Raw genomic sequence first — 13,099 nt, 5'->3', positions numbered from 1 at the left:
ATACATATAGCTATAGTTGGAGATATATAAATATATATACTATGTGACGTGGCGTATACTTGATATTTATAGGAAGCATTAAGCTAGACGCTGATTGCAGCATCATTCAGCAATCCAGCGGCTTTATTAAGCAATTATGAAACCAGCTAAGAAAACGCAAATTGGCCCCCAAACTAGCTAACTAGCTAAGCTTTCCAGCTATGAATTCACCACCAAAGGGGTCAGTTGTTGTCTGGTCTTGTCTAATCTGGTCTTGGTCTTGGTCGGGGCCAAGGAAATGGTTAAATAATCGCCGCCAACTTATCAAAACACAAAACTGTAATGCAAGCCGACAACCAAATGACGGGATAGATACCCAACCAAAATGTCTAAAGTACACACATACACTATAAACGATATGGTATGTGTGCGTATCTTTTCGCTTGTAGCTATTCAAGTTGCCAGTTGGCTGTTGGCTGTTTGCTGTTGCCGCACAAGACGGGCGTGTATTATTAAAAACGCATTAGAAGACGCCGCTGCCACAGACCGCATCAGCCTGGACAGTTGGCCAAGTTGTCTCGTATAAACTGATGCAGAGACAACGGCGAAACGACAACAAAGCAGACAAGCTGTAGAAAAGGAGGCAAAGAGCCAAAGCGAGCGAGAGGCAAATAAAACAATTAAGCTGCAAAAAGAAATCTTTTTGATTCTACTTTTTATAGAGAAAATTCAAGAAGGTGAAGTTGAGTGACTAGCAAATACCCTGTATCCCATTAAAGATGGCAATTGATCAGCTGGGCTAATGTCATTCAGAAATATTTAGTAAATTATGAATGAAAATACAGATATTTGTAATACGGAGATTTCAAGGATGTTCTTCTTATTTTAACTTATATGCGTTGCCTTTTTATTATCGATTATAACTTTACAAAGGTAATTAAATATCTTGATAATCACAGCATATTGTTTTATTAAAAAGTGTGGACAAATTTTGTAAAATGTTGATATTAATTTGGCTTTTTTCAACTAAATTTAATAAGAAGGAACTGTTGTCGGATAGATCATAAAAGTTGTGCGCTTATTAAGCAATATTCCGTACTGAATATGCACATTTCTTTTATAAGGAACATTTCGTTTTGGAAACTGTTCTTTTTATCCTATCACTTTACCCTTTACACAAATGTTGTTGTTTAAAGGGTATGAATAAAAACCCTTAGCATCCGTTTGGTGTTTCTGTCTCTTTCCTTGCCTTTTATTATGTATCGCTATCTCGGTCTGTCTCGTTGGCTACCGTTGGCAATCTTTATGAAGATTATTGATGCTCAGTTGCCGCCGGCTTGATGACAATCCACACAACAACTCACAACTGAGGCTCGGATACAGATTCATATCCATATTCATATCCTTTGGCGGGCTGTGTTGATGCGTTTTAAATGATGACGCCACTTAGCGTTTATGTCGGTTAATACCAACTCTGAGAAGAGACTCCACTCTGCACTCCTTGCCAACATCATCTCGATTCCATCCTCTGTCTCGAATCGCGGCAAGCTCTGGTTTTGTTGCTCTCTGTAATTAGCAGCAATCGCGCACATTTGTCTCAACTCCCGGCCTCTACAGGTAAGGAGAGCGAAGCAGTTGGCCCAGTTGCCTCCTTGTGTCATCTTTGCCTGCTGCTTTTCCTGCTGCTTCTCCCTGCTGCTCTTCAGCTGTGGCAAATTGATATTTAAATACGCGCATATTAATTACAGTTGCAGTTTCTCTTCACTCTTCGATCTATCTCTCTCTTTCTGGCTCTTGCTCTCTTTATTAATTAACTGAGCACCTAATGAGAGACTTGGCAAATTTGTCTTCATGCTCTTGAAGTTCACACGTCGCACGTTGCGTTCGGGTCGCCATTTTGTTTTCGCATAAATGTAACACTATAAAATCGCATGCGTAACGCCTATTAGCAGCTTATAAAAAGCAACTTTAAATCCTATCTAAAACAATAATCAAACGGGTTGAACAAACAGTACAAAATAATGCCAAAAAAAATATATTTTATTTTTTGAGGTTAAGAATTGAGGTTATAACTAAGAAAGTTTGGTTAGGTTAAGCATTCACATTAATCGATTTCAGCTTAAAAATAAGCTTACTTAAAGTTTTGAAATACACTTTATTTCTTCAGTTCTTTCCACTTTCTTGAACTTTTGCATTGCTTCTGAGGTTAGATTACACATTTAATTAAAGTTCAGTTGGGTTTCCTTTTTCTTTTTTGACTTTCTGTAGCTTTAACAAATCTATAGATAATTACAATGCATCATTGCTCGAAACGAAACCTGCAATTACGCGAGGAACAACCAATAACTGAAATCTCGGAGAGCTCCGAGAGAATGGGAGATACTTAAATATTTCTGTAAGATAAAACAAATGCTCTTAGTGATGATCGGAGGGGTGGGCAAGGGAAGTGAAGAGGAGAGGAAAGCGGTATCATCGTCTGCATTTAGTTGAAACTCATTGATATAATTGCTCATCATTTCCTGGTTGTGTTTTGATGTGGAACTTCAAAGTCTGTCTTAGCCCCTATCACAGCCCCAGGTCTCTGCCACTGTCTCTGTCTCTTTCCCTGCTTCTTTCTCTGTCTCTTTCGCTGGCTCCAATGAAATGAGCCGCTTAAGCGCTGATTACGTTTTAGCCTCAAGTTAGCGCCGCTGTGTCTTTGGCCCTTGTTTCTACGCGATCTCTCGGGTTCATTCATGCTCAGTTTTGTAGAGTTCATCTAGACCGCAAAAATGATGGATTAATCCATTCACAAAATATCTTTCAAAACAAGAAAAACTTAAAAACCGGCAGCTACTGCAATTACGAGACGCCAAAGTATCGCCCTCTCTCTCTTTCTCTCGCTCTAGCTTAGCAAACACTTTGTCGCTCTCGCTCTATCGATTTTCTAGTCTTGTCAATTTGACGACTTGCTACCTGTTTGCCCCCAGGCGACCCGCCCCTCAGCAGCATTTAATTCGTAGTTTTGATTTAATTTTTATCTATCTGCCTCTCTTGCGCACTCACATTCGCCTTCTCACTCACTCTCATTCGTTATTTACATTGCTCTTTTGTTCTTTCTTCCAGGCTCTAAATGGATTTCTAATGATACTGACATGCGAAGGCGAGGTCTTCTTTGCCACGCACAGCATCGAGAGCTATTTGGGTTTTCATCAGGTAAGTGGCAGCAACAACAATAGCATCGGGGGCAAGAGGCAGCATTTTGATTGATTTTAATTGCCTGAAATTTCTATGAATGATTCCCCCTTGTGGTCCGCGTCTGCGTCTGTTATTTTTTGGGTCAAGCTCATTGCGGAAACGGGTCGAAAGTACAGCTACCAGTTTGGGGCATCTAACTTGCAACACCTTCGACTGAGGTGCCACACAAAAATCTAAAAAAAAAACAAACAGAATCTCAGGTTGCAAGATTGCGTGGCAGGTTCTCTGGGCCCATAAATAAAAATCAGATCAGCGGGAGTATTGCGCAATCGCAGAATCGCCACAAGATTTGCTTACGCAGCTGCCACATGGGGCAAGCAGGCGGGGGGAACTAAGGGTTAGCAGGGGCGTGGCATATGTTGAGGCTGTGTGTTATTAACTGACACGACGCCTCGCTGCAGCTGCCTTGAAGACTGGCCAACATGTTTTGGGCCTAACTCGGGATCGAAAGAGTTCTCCACCGCGAGTGACTGCAACATCCACTGCCACATGTTGCCTGCTACCTGGGACAGCTACTGCATTGCAACAGTGCAACACAGTTTCTGTTGCACATTGTGTATGTTGTCTGCTGAGAGTGTGTGTATTTTTTTTACTTGCCTACTTTATTGTATTGGCGCTTGTCGAATGGAAATTGAAAATTGCAGTTAGCTTTCTTCAGTCTTTAGTCTTCAGTCTTTGGCTGAGTGTCTGCTCGAGGTTTCTTTACTTTTGTTTTTAATTTAGTTGTAAATGTGTAAAGCGGCACTTGACACGCCCCGTTTGGCAGCTCAATTAAAAACGTAGCTGCCTATTACCATGGCCATTGGCCATTCGATTGCCTTCAACTCCAACTCCGATTCGAAGTTGCAACTGCAACTGCAACTTCATCATCTGCTTCTACTTCCACTTCCACTACTTGCAAATGTGAACATACTAAATTCAAGTAATCTGTGTGAGGATCGCGGCCAAATCATTTGCTTTGTTGGTTTTTGCACACTACGTAGAAAGTTCTGATTCCCCCTCCCCTCATGGAGTTGGCAGCGTGACACGAAAATAACAAAATTGTGAATTAAGTTATTTTTTAGCTTAATAAATATACCTAACACTTTATTCAAGCTTGTGATAGAGATGGTAGTAGCTACATATGTTCTCGTGACACGCTCTGAAAGAAACCTTTTAGCATAGTTCTACTGTAAAAATGGTTGTTTAAAATATATCCCAAAATTATCTCTCACTTTATGCAAGTTTTGGCATTTGATTTAATCTTAGTTTTGTTCTGACAATAATTTTTTCTTATATTAGGCAATTTCTGAAACACTTTATGCCAGTTTTTGATAGAGCTGGTAAAAGAGATGATCTCTTCTCTGAACTAAGTACTGCTCCATAAATTATTCACTAATAATTCACTGAAATGATTTTTTTTTAAATAACTTGAGGGTCGTATAAAGAGGCTTAATAGTTATAGAGAACTTTATTCTGTAAATAACAAAGTAAATTTCAAAAATGTTTTAATTTTCAAAAAGGAGTGCAGATTAATTTCATATTTTGCACTTAAACAGATTAATTTAATGAAAAGGTAATAAGGAATAAAATATATAGTAAAACTTTATTTTTATAATCACAAGTCATTTTTATATATTTATCTTTTGCAAATTTGGAATATATCTCAACATTATTATTTATAAAATCAATCTAGGAAACAAATTATTCCTTCTTCCTGACATCGCCTCTATTCGTGTCACGCTGCCATCTCTAGCTAGCTGATACAGTCACGTATGTAGTATATGTAGGGTATGTCCGTCCCTCGATCTCGTTGTGTGTTTCTGCGCTGCTCTTGCTGGCGCGTGCAGAATTTATGTCTCAATTTGTGGCCAACATGGGGCGCATTTTCAATTTGCGTGGATTTTGATTTATACGCCCCAAAACGAATCTGAAGCGAAAGCGAAAATCAATAACAAGTTGACTGAACCCAACGCGATAACTTCACATCTTCAACAACTGACCCTCTCTCTCTCCCTCTTTCCCTTTCCCGAAGTCGGACATTGTGCATCAGTCAGTGTACGAGCTGGTGCACTCTGAGGATCGCGAGGAACTGCAGCGCCAACTGCTGTGGAACAGCTTCCTGCCCGCGGACATGTCCAGCATGCAGCTCTCGGAGACTCTGGCGCCCGACAAGGCGCTCTACTTGGAGCGCAGCTTCACGGTGCGATTCCGTTGCCTGCTGGACAACACCTCAGGATTCCTGCGCCTCGACATACGCGGTCGCATCAAGATACTCCATGGCCAGAACCGAAAGACGGAGGAGCCGCCACTCGCACTGTTCGCCTACTGCACACCATTCGGTCCGCCCAGTTTGCTGGAGATACCGCACAAGGAGAACATGTTTAAGTCCAAGCACAAGTTGGACTTTTCGCTCGTCTCCATGGATCAGCGGGGCAAGCACATTCTGGGCTACGCAGATGCCGAGCTAGTCAACATGGGTGGCTACGATCTGGTGCACTATGATGACTTGGCCTACGTGGCCAGCGCTCATCAGGAATGTAAGTGAACCTAGCGTTTATATTTGCTATGCATACAAATACTAAACTTTAATCCTACAAAATTGTGTGGAAATTGAAGACACAATTTTTAATACAGATCAAAATTTGAAAAGTTTTCTAGATTGCTATTTACTGAAATTCAAGAAAATATTCTTATTTTAAGGCATCAAGCTTTCTTAAATTTTGATTTTCTTTTTTTTTGTAATTTTGAAAAGTTTGTAAATCTAAGATTTTTGATCTTGTTATATACCCATATCCATACGATAGAAGGGTATTATTTATTATAATAATTTTTCTGTATAAGTACTCAGTTACTAATTTCTACCCAATCTACTTATCCAGTTGATTTAAGATTGGAATCTTCTTTAAAAAAATATTCAAGAACCTTTCTTAATACCGAAAAGTTTTTAATATCAAGATTTTTATGCTCGCTTTTAGATCTTAAATTTGATCTATGTGATTAGCTCCTACCCATTTTTTTATCCAGTTGGTTTAAGATTGAAATCTTCTTTCAAAAATTTGTATATTCAAGAACCATATTTATTATCAAAATTGATTTCAGATTGAAATGTTCTTTAGTTCATATTCATAATCTTTCACATTGTCGAAAAGTATTTTCTATCTAGATTGATTTAAGATAGAAATGTACTTTAAGAAAATGTTCATTTTCATATCTTTCTTCATATCGAAAAGTTTTTAATATCAAGATTTGTATATAATTTTTTAGATCCTAATTTTTCTCTATGTGCACAAAATGATTAATTCCTACCCAATCTTTTCATCCAGTTGATTTAAGATCGAAATATTCCTTCAACAAATGTTCATATACAAGAACCTAATTTAATATTGAAAAGTTTTTAATATCAAGATATTTATCCTAGTTTTTAGATAGTAATTTTTCTTTATGTGAACTCACTGACTAATTTCTATCTAATCTTCTAATGCAGTGCTGAAGACGGGGGCCTCGGGCATGATTGCCTATCGCTACCAGAAGAAGGACGGCGAGTGGCAGTGGCTGCAGACGAGCTCGCGATTGGTGTACAAGAATTCGAAGCCAGACTTTGTCATCTGCACGCATCGCCAGCTGATGGATGAGGAGGGACACGATCTGCTCGGCAAGCGCACCATGGACTTTAAGGTCAGCTATCTGGACACCGGACTGGCGTCCACGTACTTCTCCGAGGCCGATCAGCTGGTGGTGCCGCCCTCAAGTGCCAGTGCCTCGCCCACAGCTCATGCGCTGCCTCCTCCCGTCACGCCCACGCGTCCCAATCGTCGCTACAAGACGCAGTTGCGGGACTTTCTCTCCACGTGTCGCAGCAAGCGCAAGTTGCAGCAGCAGCAGCAGCAACAACAGCAGCTGCAGGCTCAGCAATCCTCGCCATTGGGTCAGGTTGGTTCTCCAGCGCCTGCTGTGGTCGAGTATCTGCCCGATCCAGCGGCTGTGGCTGCAGCTGCCGCCTACTCCAATCTAAATCCCATGTACACGGCATCGCCGTACGCAACGGCTGCGGATAATCTCTACATGGGCAGCTCGATGCCGGCCAATGCCTTCTATCCGGTCAGCGAGACGTCGCTCTTCCATCAGTATCGACTCCAAGGTGCAGTCGGAGTCGGTGGCTACTACACCGACTATCCGCACACGGGAGCTCCGGCCTCGGCGTATGTGGCGAACGGTTTCCTGTCGTACGATGGCTATGCCATTGCCTCCAAGGCGGACGAGAAGTGGCAGGAGACGGGCAAATACTACAGCGGCTACAGCAGCGGATACGGCAGTCCAACGTCCACGCCACAGGTGAGTGTTCAGTCCTTCTACTAAGACTGACTCCTATTAACTCTACCACTCTCAGCAGATTCCCCTGAAGACGCCCAAGTCATCGCCTCAAGTCATGGAGGTCATCTCGTGCTCGTCGGATGGACCTTCGCCCGTTGCCGTTGCTGCTGGCGCCACAACCAATGGCAGCAGCGGCGTGCCTCCTAAAGTGGAGTTGCAAGCAGCATCCGCAGTTGCCGATCCCTACGAGCGACAGACGGTGCTGATGTGGGGCACCACTCAGTCCAGCGGTGTGCCGCTCAACAGTCGCATTGCAGCCACAGCTGGTGGCTCGCCGCATCGCAACACTCCGCTCTCGAATGGCCTCAGCTATGCCAACAACAACAACGAACACGAAACTGCCGCGGCAGCCAAGTGGAATGGCAACAAGGAGCTGAGCGGCAAGTCAACGAGTGCCGGCACACCTGAGAGCTATCAGCTGCAGCATGACGACTCCGGACTCTACTCGGCATCCTCGCACACCACATCGCCCCAGCAGCAGCAGCAACAACAGCAGCAGCAGCAGCAGCGTGGCATTGGCAGCAATGTGAGCAACTCGAGCAATACTGAGCACCACGTCCACCAACCACAACCGCCCAGCTGCGCCGCCGCCAATCATCAGCAATCGTCGCAGGCAACGCACAATCATCACGCTCATCCTCACGCACACACGCTGCATCACCAGCAGCAACAGCAACAGCAGCAGCAACAACAGCAACAGCAACAACATCAGCATCCACATCCACATCCGCATCCACATCAGCATCAAGCACATCATCAACACCACGCAGAGATCACCGCATCCGCCACGGCGGCAGCCACAACGCCGGCGTCGGCAACAGCCACCGCGGCAGCAGCAACAGCAACCGCTAATGGCAGCGAGGTATGGACGCCAGCCAGTTACACGCAGTACTCGCAGTACTTGGCCTATCACCACCACCATCACCACCACCACCATCCGCACCACCATCCGCATCACCATGCGGCGGCCACGTCGACGCCTGGCCACCAACTGCACCACCACCACCACCACCATCAGCACGGCCAGCACACGGCAAGCCGCTAGAATGCACCATCACACCACGTAGAGCGCACCACAACAGCACCACCAACAACACACACCACAATGCACCACTCAAGCACCAACCAACAAAACCAAGAAAAAACAAAAAGAGTGCTAGTTTGACTAACCCATAAACTCCCCACTTAGATCCTAATCACCACTCAACAACTGCAACAGCAACAGCAGCAACAACAACAGCAGCAGCAGCAACAGTTGGCGGTTTATCCGCTGCACCACCAGCAACATCAGCTGGAGTCGCCGCCCAATTGCCGCACACCGCCAACGCTGCCAGCGGTAAGCAGCCTGCTGAGTGGTGCCGCCGACGCCGTTGCCATCTCGCCGTACCAACAACTGGCCATTGTCTCGACGACAACATCAGCGCCAGCAACAGCAGCGGCAGCAACACCGCTGATCATCTGCTCGGATGACTCGCTCCAGGCGCTGAGCAACAGCTCTGCGAATGCTGCCACACGTGGTGCACGCAAAGCAACAAAGCTGCAGCAGCAACAACAACAACAGCTACAACAGCAGCAGCAGCAACATCTGCATCACCAGCAACATCAGCCAAATTACCAGCAACATCACACACAGCATCTGCTCTATCCGGCCAATATTACCGCTCACACGGCTCTGGCCTATGCCCCGCCCCCGGTGAGTGCTGGCGGCGCCTACATCGATGGCAGTCCGCTACTCTCCTTCTCGGAGGTGACCAACACGCTGCTGAATCAGTAAAGGAGACGTGAGCAACAACAACAACAACACCAACACCCACAACCCAAAGCACACAAAAAGACAACAAACAAACATGTTCAACAGTTTTGCCAAAATGTGGACTATGACTATCGTATCTTCCATAATATCACCCACACACACACACCTCTCACTCACACACACACACACAAATAAGCACACCAGAAAAATAGCATTACTGCAGTCCAGTTTTAAAGGTTTTAACTTTGGCAGCTTGAAAACAAAGAGCCTTACATGAATGTATTTGAATTCTAAAACATTGAACTATGATTGCAACCATTCACTTTAAATTATATATTGAATATTGAGATACTTCTTACTTTCTTACATAAGACTGTATGTATATTTTCTTTAGTGGTATAACAGTATAAGAAATTCTCAGCTTAACTAAAGTCTATTGCTTTTAAATAAGCGCAGATCGTGTAACTTATTGTCAAATTGAAGAACCATAATGATACTTTCTAAACATAGGAAGGAAAAAAATTTGTTCTTACTTTTTGCCGTTTCGAATTGTATAATAACTTTGTTTCCTTATTAATCTACTCTTCTACATTTTTATACCCTAAAATCAATATTAATCTACCTCCACTTAAATCCAGTACATTGCCAATAAATGGTAAAACTTATATTAACCCAAAACAAATATATTCACGTAAGGCTCTCTGATAGAAAATAATCTCAATGCAATAGTATTATTTAAAAAAAAAAAGTGAAAAGCAAGAAAATGTTTTGAAATAAGTTCCGTGAGGCGTTTCTTAAGTTGATCCTGAGTAACACACAATATTTACGAAAAATAATTCTATTTATTTTACTGTGATAATTTATATAAACAATTGTACACTCAACCAGTTAGGAAGGCAGGTGAGCAAGGCATTCGTAATAACCATTCCAATTGAGAATTCCTGCACAAAAGTACATGAACAAATAAACAGTTTCAGTTGTAGTTACAACCAAAGATTTTATTCTAATATAAAATATAAACTAATAATACTACATAGCATAGTATCTATCTATGTATAAATATGTATTTGTACTCTTATATTGTAGAATAAAATGATCTATTCATTGGCTTCGGGTTGTTGCGCCAAATTTAAGTTACATTTTTCAGGCACTTGGAAAGTTAATGAATAATCATAAGAGTGGGAAAAGTAAATCGAAACATTAATGAATTGCAATTAAGTGCTTAAGTAGCTGTTAAGATTAAACATAATTAATGTATTTACAAATATCAAAATGCGTATATTAATATGATTATATTTAATATCATTAACTGTAACTAGATTGTAAATGACAACAAATCGAAATGCAAGTAAATGTAATTTTCATGATTCCTATCGTTTAGCATGTAATTCCTTAGCTGAATAATCCGAGAGTGTGTATATTTAAAAGATTTCTTGAATTTCTAGTCGCCCGCATAAAACATTTACTATACACATATACAATATAAATATATACTATATATACGTTTACATACAATATAAAATAAAAATTATCCAAGTAATTAAATTGTACATTTCACAATTTGTCTGCCGTGAGTAAAAGCTAAAATCATACAATAATATTTGCTAATCGAATTCCATATAAATTATTTGATGGTTACCATATATTTATACTTACTTAACTCACGCGCAAATATGCTGTCGTATGTAATTTACGAGTTTTAGCTTAATAAACATTTCTAAATATTAAACTACAAATATTAGAAAGTGCATGTACTCGTAAAGCGCATATCCAAACAATCAGAGATGAAATAAAACTAGAAAATATTCAATCGATACATGGTGTTTGTTTTTATTTAAATTTAAAATAAAGAAACCACATTTCAACTGCTAAGGAGTCCACAAAACTGTTTGTCGTATATCTTCTATATATCAATGAACTGAATTGTTATGCAGATAGACTGAATCGTCTTGCTAATTAAGAATATCCATTCTTTAAGTCTCAGAGATGACTGGTTAAAATAGTTTCCATTGATAAATTTAATTAAAATAAAGCAATACTATGCGTATATCCAAAAATCCTTACAATCGACCAGTTTCGACCATAGAAGAGAGTTATCTATCATGGCAAACTATCACTATACAGCTTGTAATACGTCGCTAGATAAGTTGATTGTACTAAAATATGCCAGGCCAAAAATATAATCAAACATTCATTATTTTTTAGGTTTCTTAAATTATGAAATTCCTTATATATATAAATATCACTGTCGTTCATTTTTATTTTTATTAATTAGAAACAATTTGAAAGTTTGTCATTCAGTGTTTACATTATATTACTTTAAATCTCAAGTGTTACCGCCACTGTTAACTGTTAGGGCTGCAGCACAAAACACCTGCATTGCTCAACACTGCTTGCGTCGTTTTACAACACACAAGCGCAGCGATTAATCGTTAAGCTGTATCGATATATTGACACTGAGGCGCGCATGTTTGAATATGTTTTATTTTATTGGTAATCCATCGACTTGATGAATTTTGTGGCTTTAGCTACTGAAAATTGATTTATATGCCTATGAATATTTGTTGTCAGTGCAATCAGCGCAGCTGCTGCATTTTTCATGGGCATGTCGACCGCAAACAAAAAGAAAAACCACAAACTGCATTATGTTGCAGCTTAATTGGAGACTTTGCTGCTTTAATTGACAACAACAAACAAACACTCACAAAATGCCTTGATTGACACCTTACATTAATCCCTTGCGGTGTAGGTGTAGGGTATTGAAGAGGTAGCTCTGACTATGTTTATCTTTAGTTGTTTAATCTTTTTTATAATAATGTACAAATTTCAAAGGAATTTGATAGTTGCAAATAATTTAAAAGTGTTTATATTTTGCGAGAGGATTAAGTATTTAGTGTTCATTGTTGTATTGATTGCTTATCATAATCTTTTTCTTCTCTTTATGCTTAGCTAAACAGCAGCAGCAGCAGCAGCCGAAGCAAATACGCAGATAATAAAAAATACGCATCAATGGCATCAATAGCTTGCGTGGAGTGAAGTTGTATTTATAAAGGTTTAATCATCCAGCAGGCGCCACAATGGAAGCACACCTATAGAGTAAGTAATCATATGTGGGTTAAGATATTGTTGTTGTTTCTGCTGATGCGGCTGCTGCTGCTGTTGCTGTTGCTTTGCTATTGTTGTAGCCGTTGTTGTTTGCGTTCAATATTAAATGTTTGCCATAGGCAAGCGTCGATCATCATTATTCCAAGTGCACAGTATGTACATCAATTTGTATACAAAGTTATTGTATTCAATGTACGATTGTCTATATGTATGTGTGTGTGAGTGTGTGTGTACAAAGACCAATTAATCATGTACTCTAATTTCTATATGCAATACATCATTGAACCAAATTTTAGGTGGAATTCGACATTAGCATTGAAAATACTTGTAGTTTGATGGCTTCATTGTTGAAGTGGCTGCCTCAGCCGCAGCTTCAGCTTCAGCCTCAGCCTCAGTTTCAGCCGCAGCTTCAGCTTCAGTTTCAAGCCACTTGCGATCGGTGGTGATGCCTTCTGGGCCTACGGAAAACAACGGCACTTGCTCCCGCTTCATTGCCATTTGAAGGTCAAGTTAGGCAGGCAACAATGTACAACGTACATCGACAACAATAGCAAACAAACTCTTTTTTTTTTCTTCTCTTTTTTGTCATTTCAGAACATGTGCCGAACCTCCGAAATCACTTGAACATACGAAAACCAAAGCAGAGTGTGGGTTCATCCATACGAATTGATC

General features: G+C 40.9%; 1 protein-coding gene across 2 annotated transcripts in view; it reads left to right on the top strand.

Moving 5' to 3' along the window:
• LOC117575967 (circadian locomoter output cycles protein kaput) overlaps positions 1 to 9,520 on the top strand; it is a 41,910-nt gene extending 32,390 nt beyond the window's left edge. The window contains exons 4-8 of one of the 2 annotated variants that reach the window (XM_052007319.1): positions 3,085 to 3,174; positions 5,231 to 5,735; positions 6,683 to 7,530; positions 7,589 to 8,431; positions 8,759 to 9,520. In XM_052007319.1, the coding sequence (XP_051863279.1) occupies positions 3,085 to 3,174; positions 5,231 to 5,735; positions 6,683 to 7,530; positions 7,589 to 8,431; positions 8,759 to 9,343 (2,871 nt within the window). In that variant the 3' untranslated portion in view covers positions 9,344 to 9,520. Of the gene's footprint in view, positions 1 to 3,084; positions 3,175 to 5,230; positions 5,736 to 6,682; positions 7,531 to 7,585; positions 8,432 to 8,758 lie in introns of both variants that reach the window. The other variant, XM_052007318.1, reaches the window with a different exon arrangement.
• Positions 9,521 to 13,099: the final 3,579 nt, after the last annotated feature.

This window comes from Drosophila albomicans, chromosome 2R, assembly GCF_009650485.2.
Source record: "Drosophila albomicans strain 15112-1751.03 chromosome 2R, ASM965048v2, whole genome shotgun sequence".
NCBI classification, from domain to species: domain Eukaryota; kingdom Metazoa; phylum Arthropoda; class Insecta; order Diptera; family Drosophilidae; genus Drosophila; species Drosophila albomicans.
This window is presented reverse-complemented; position numbering and strand designations above follow the sequence as displayed.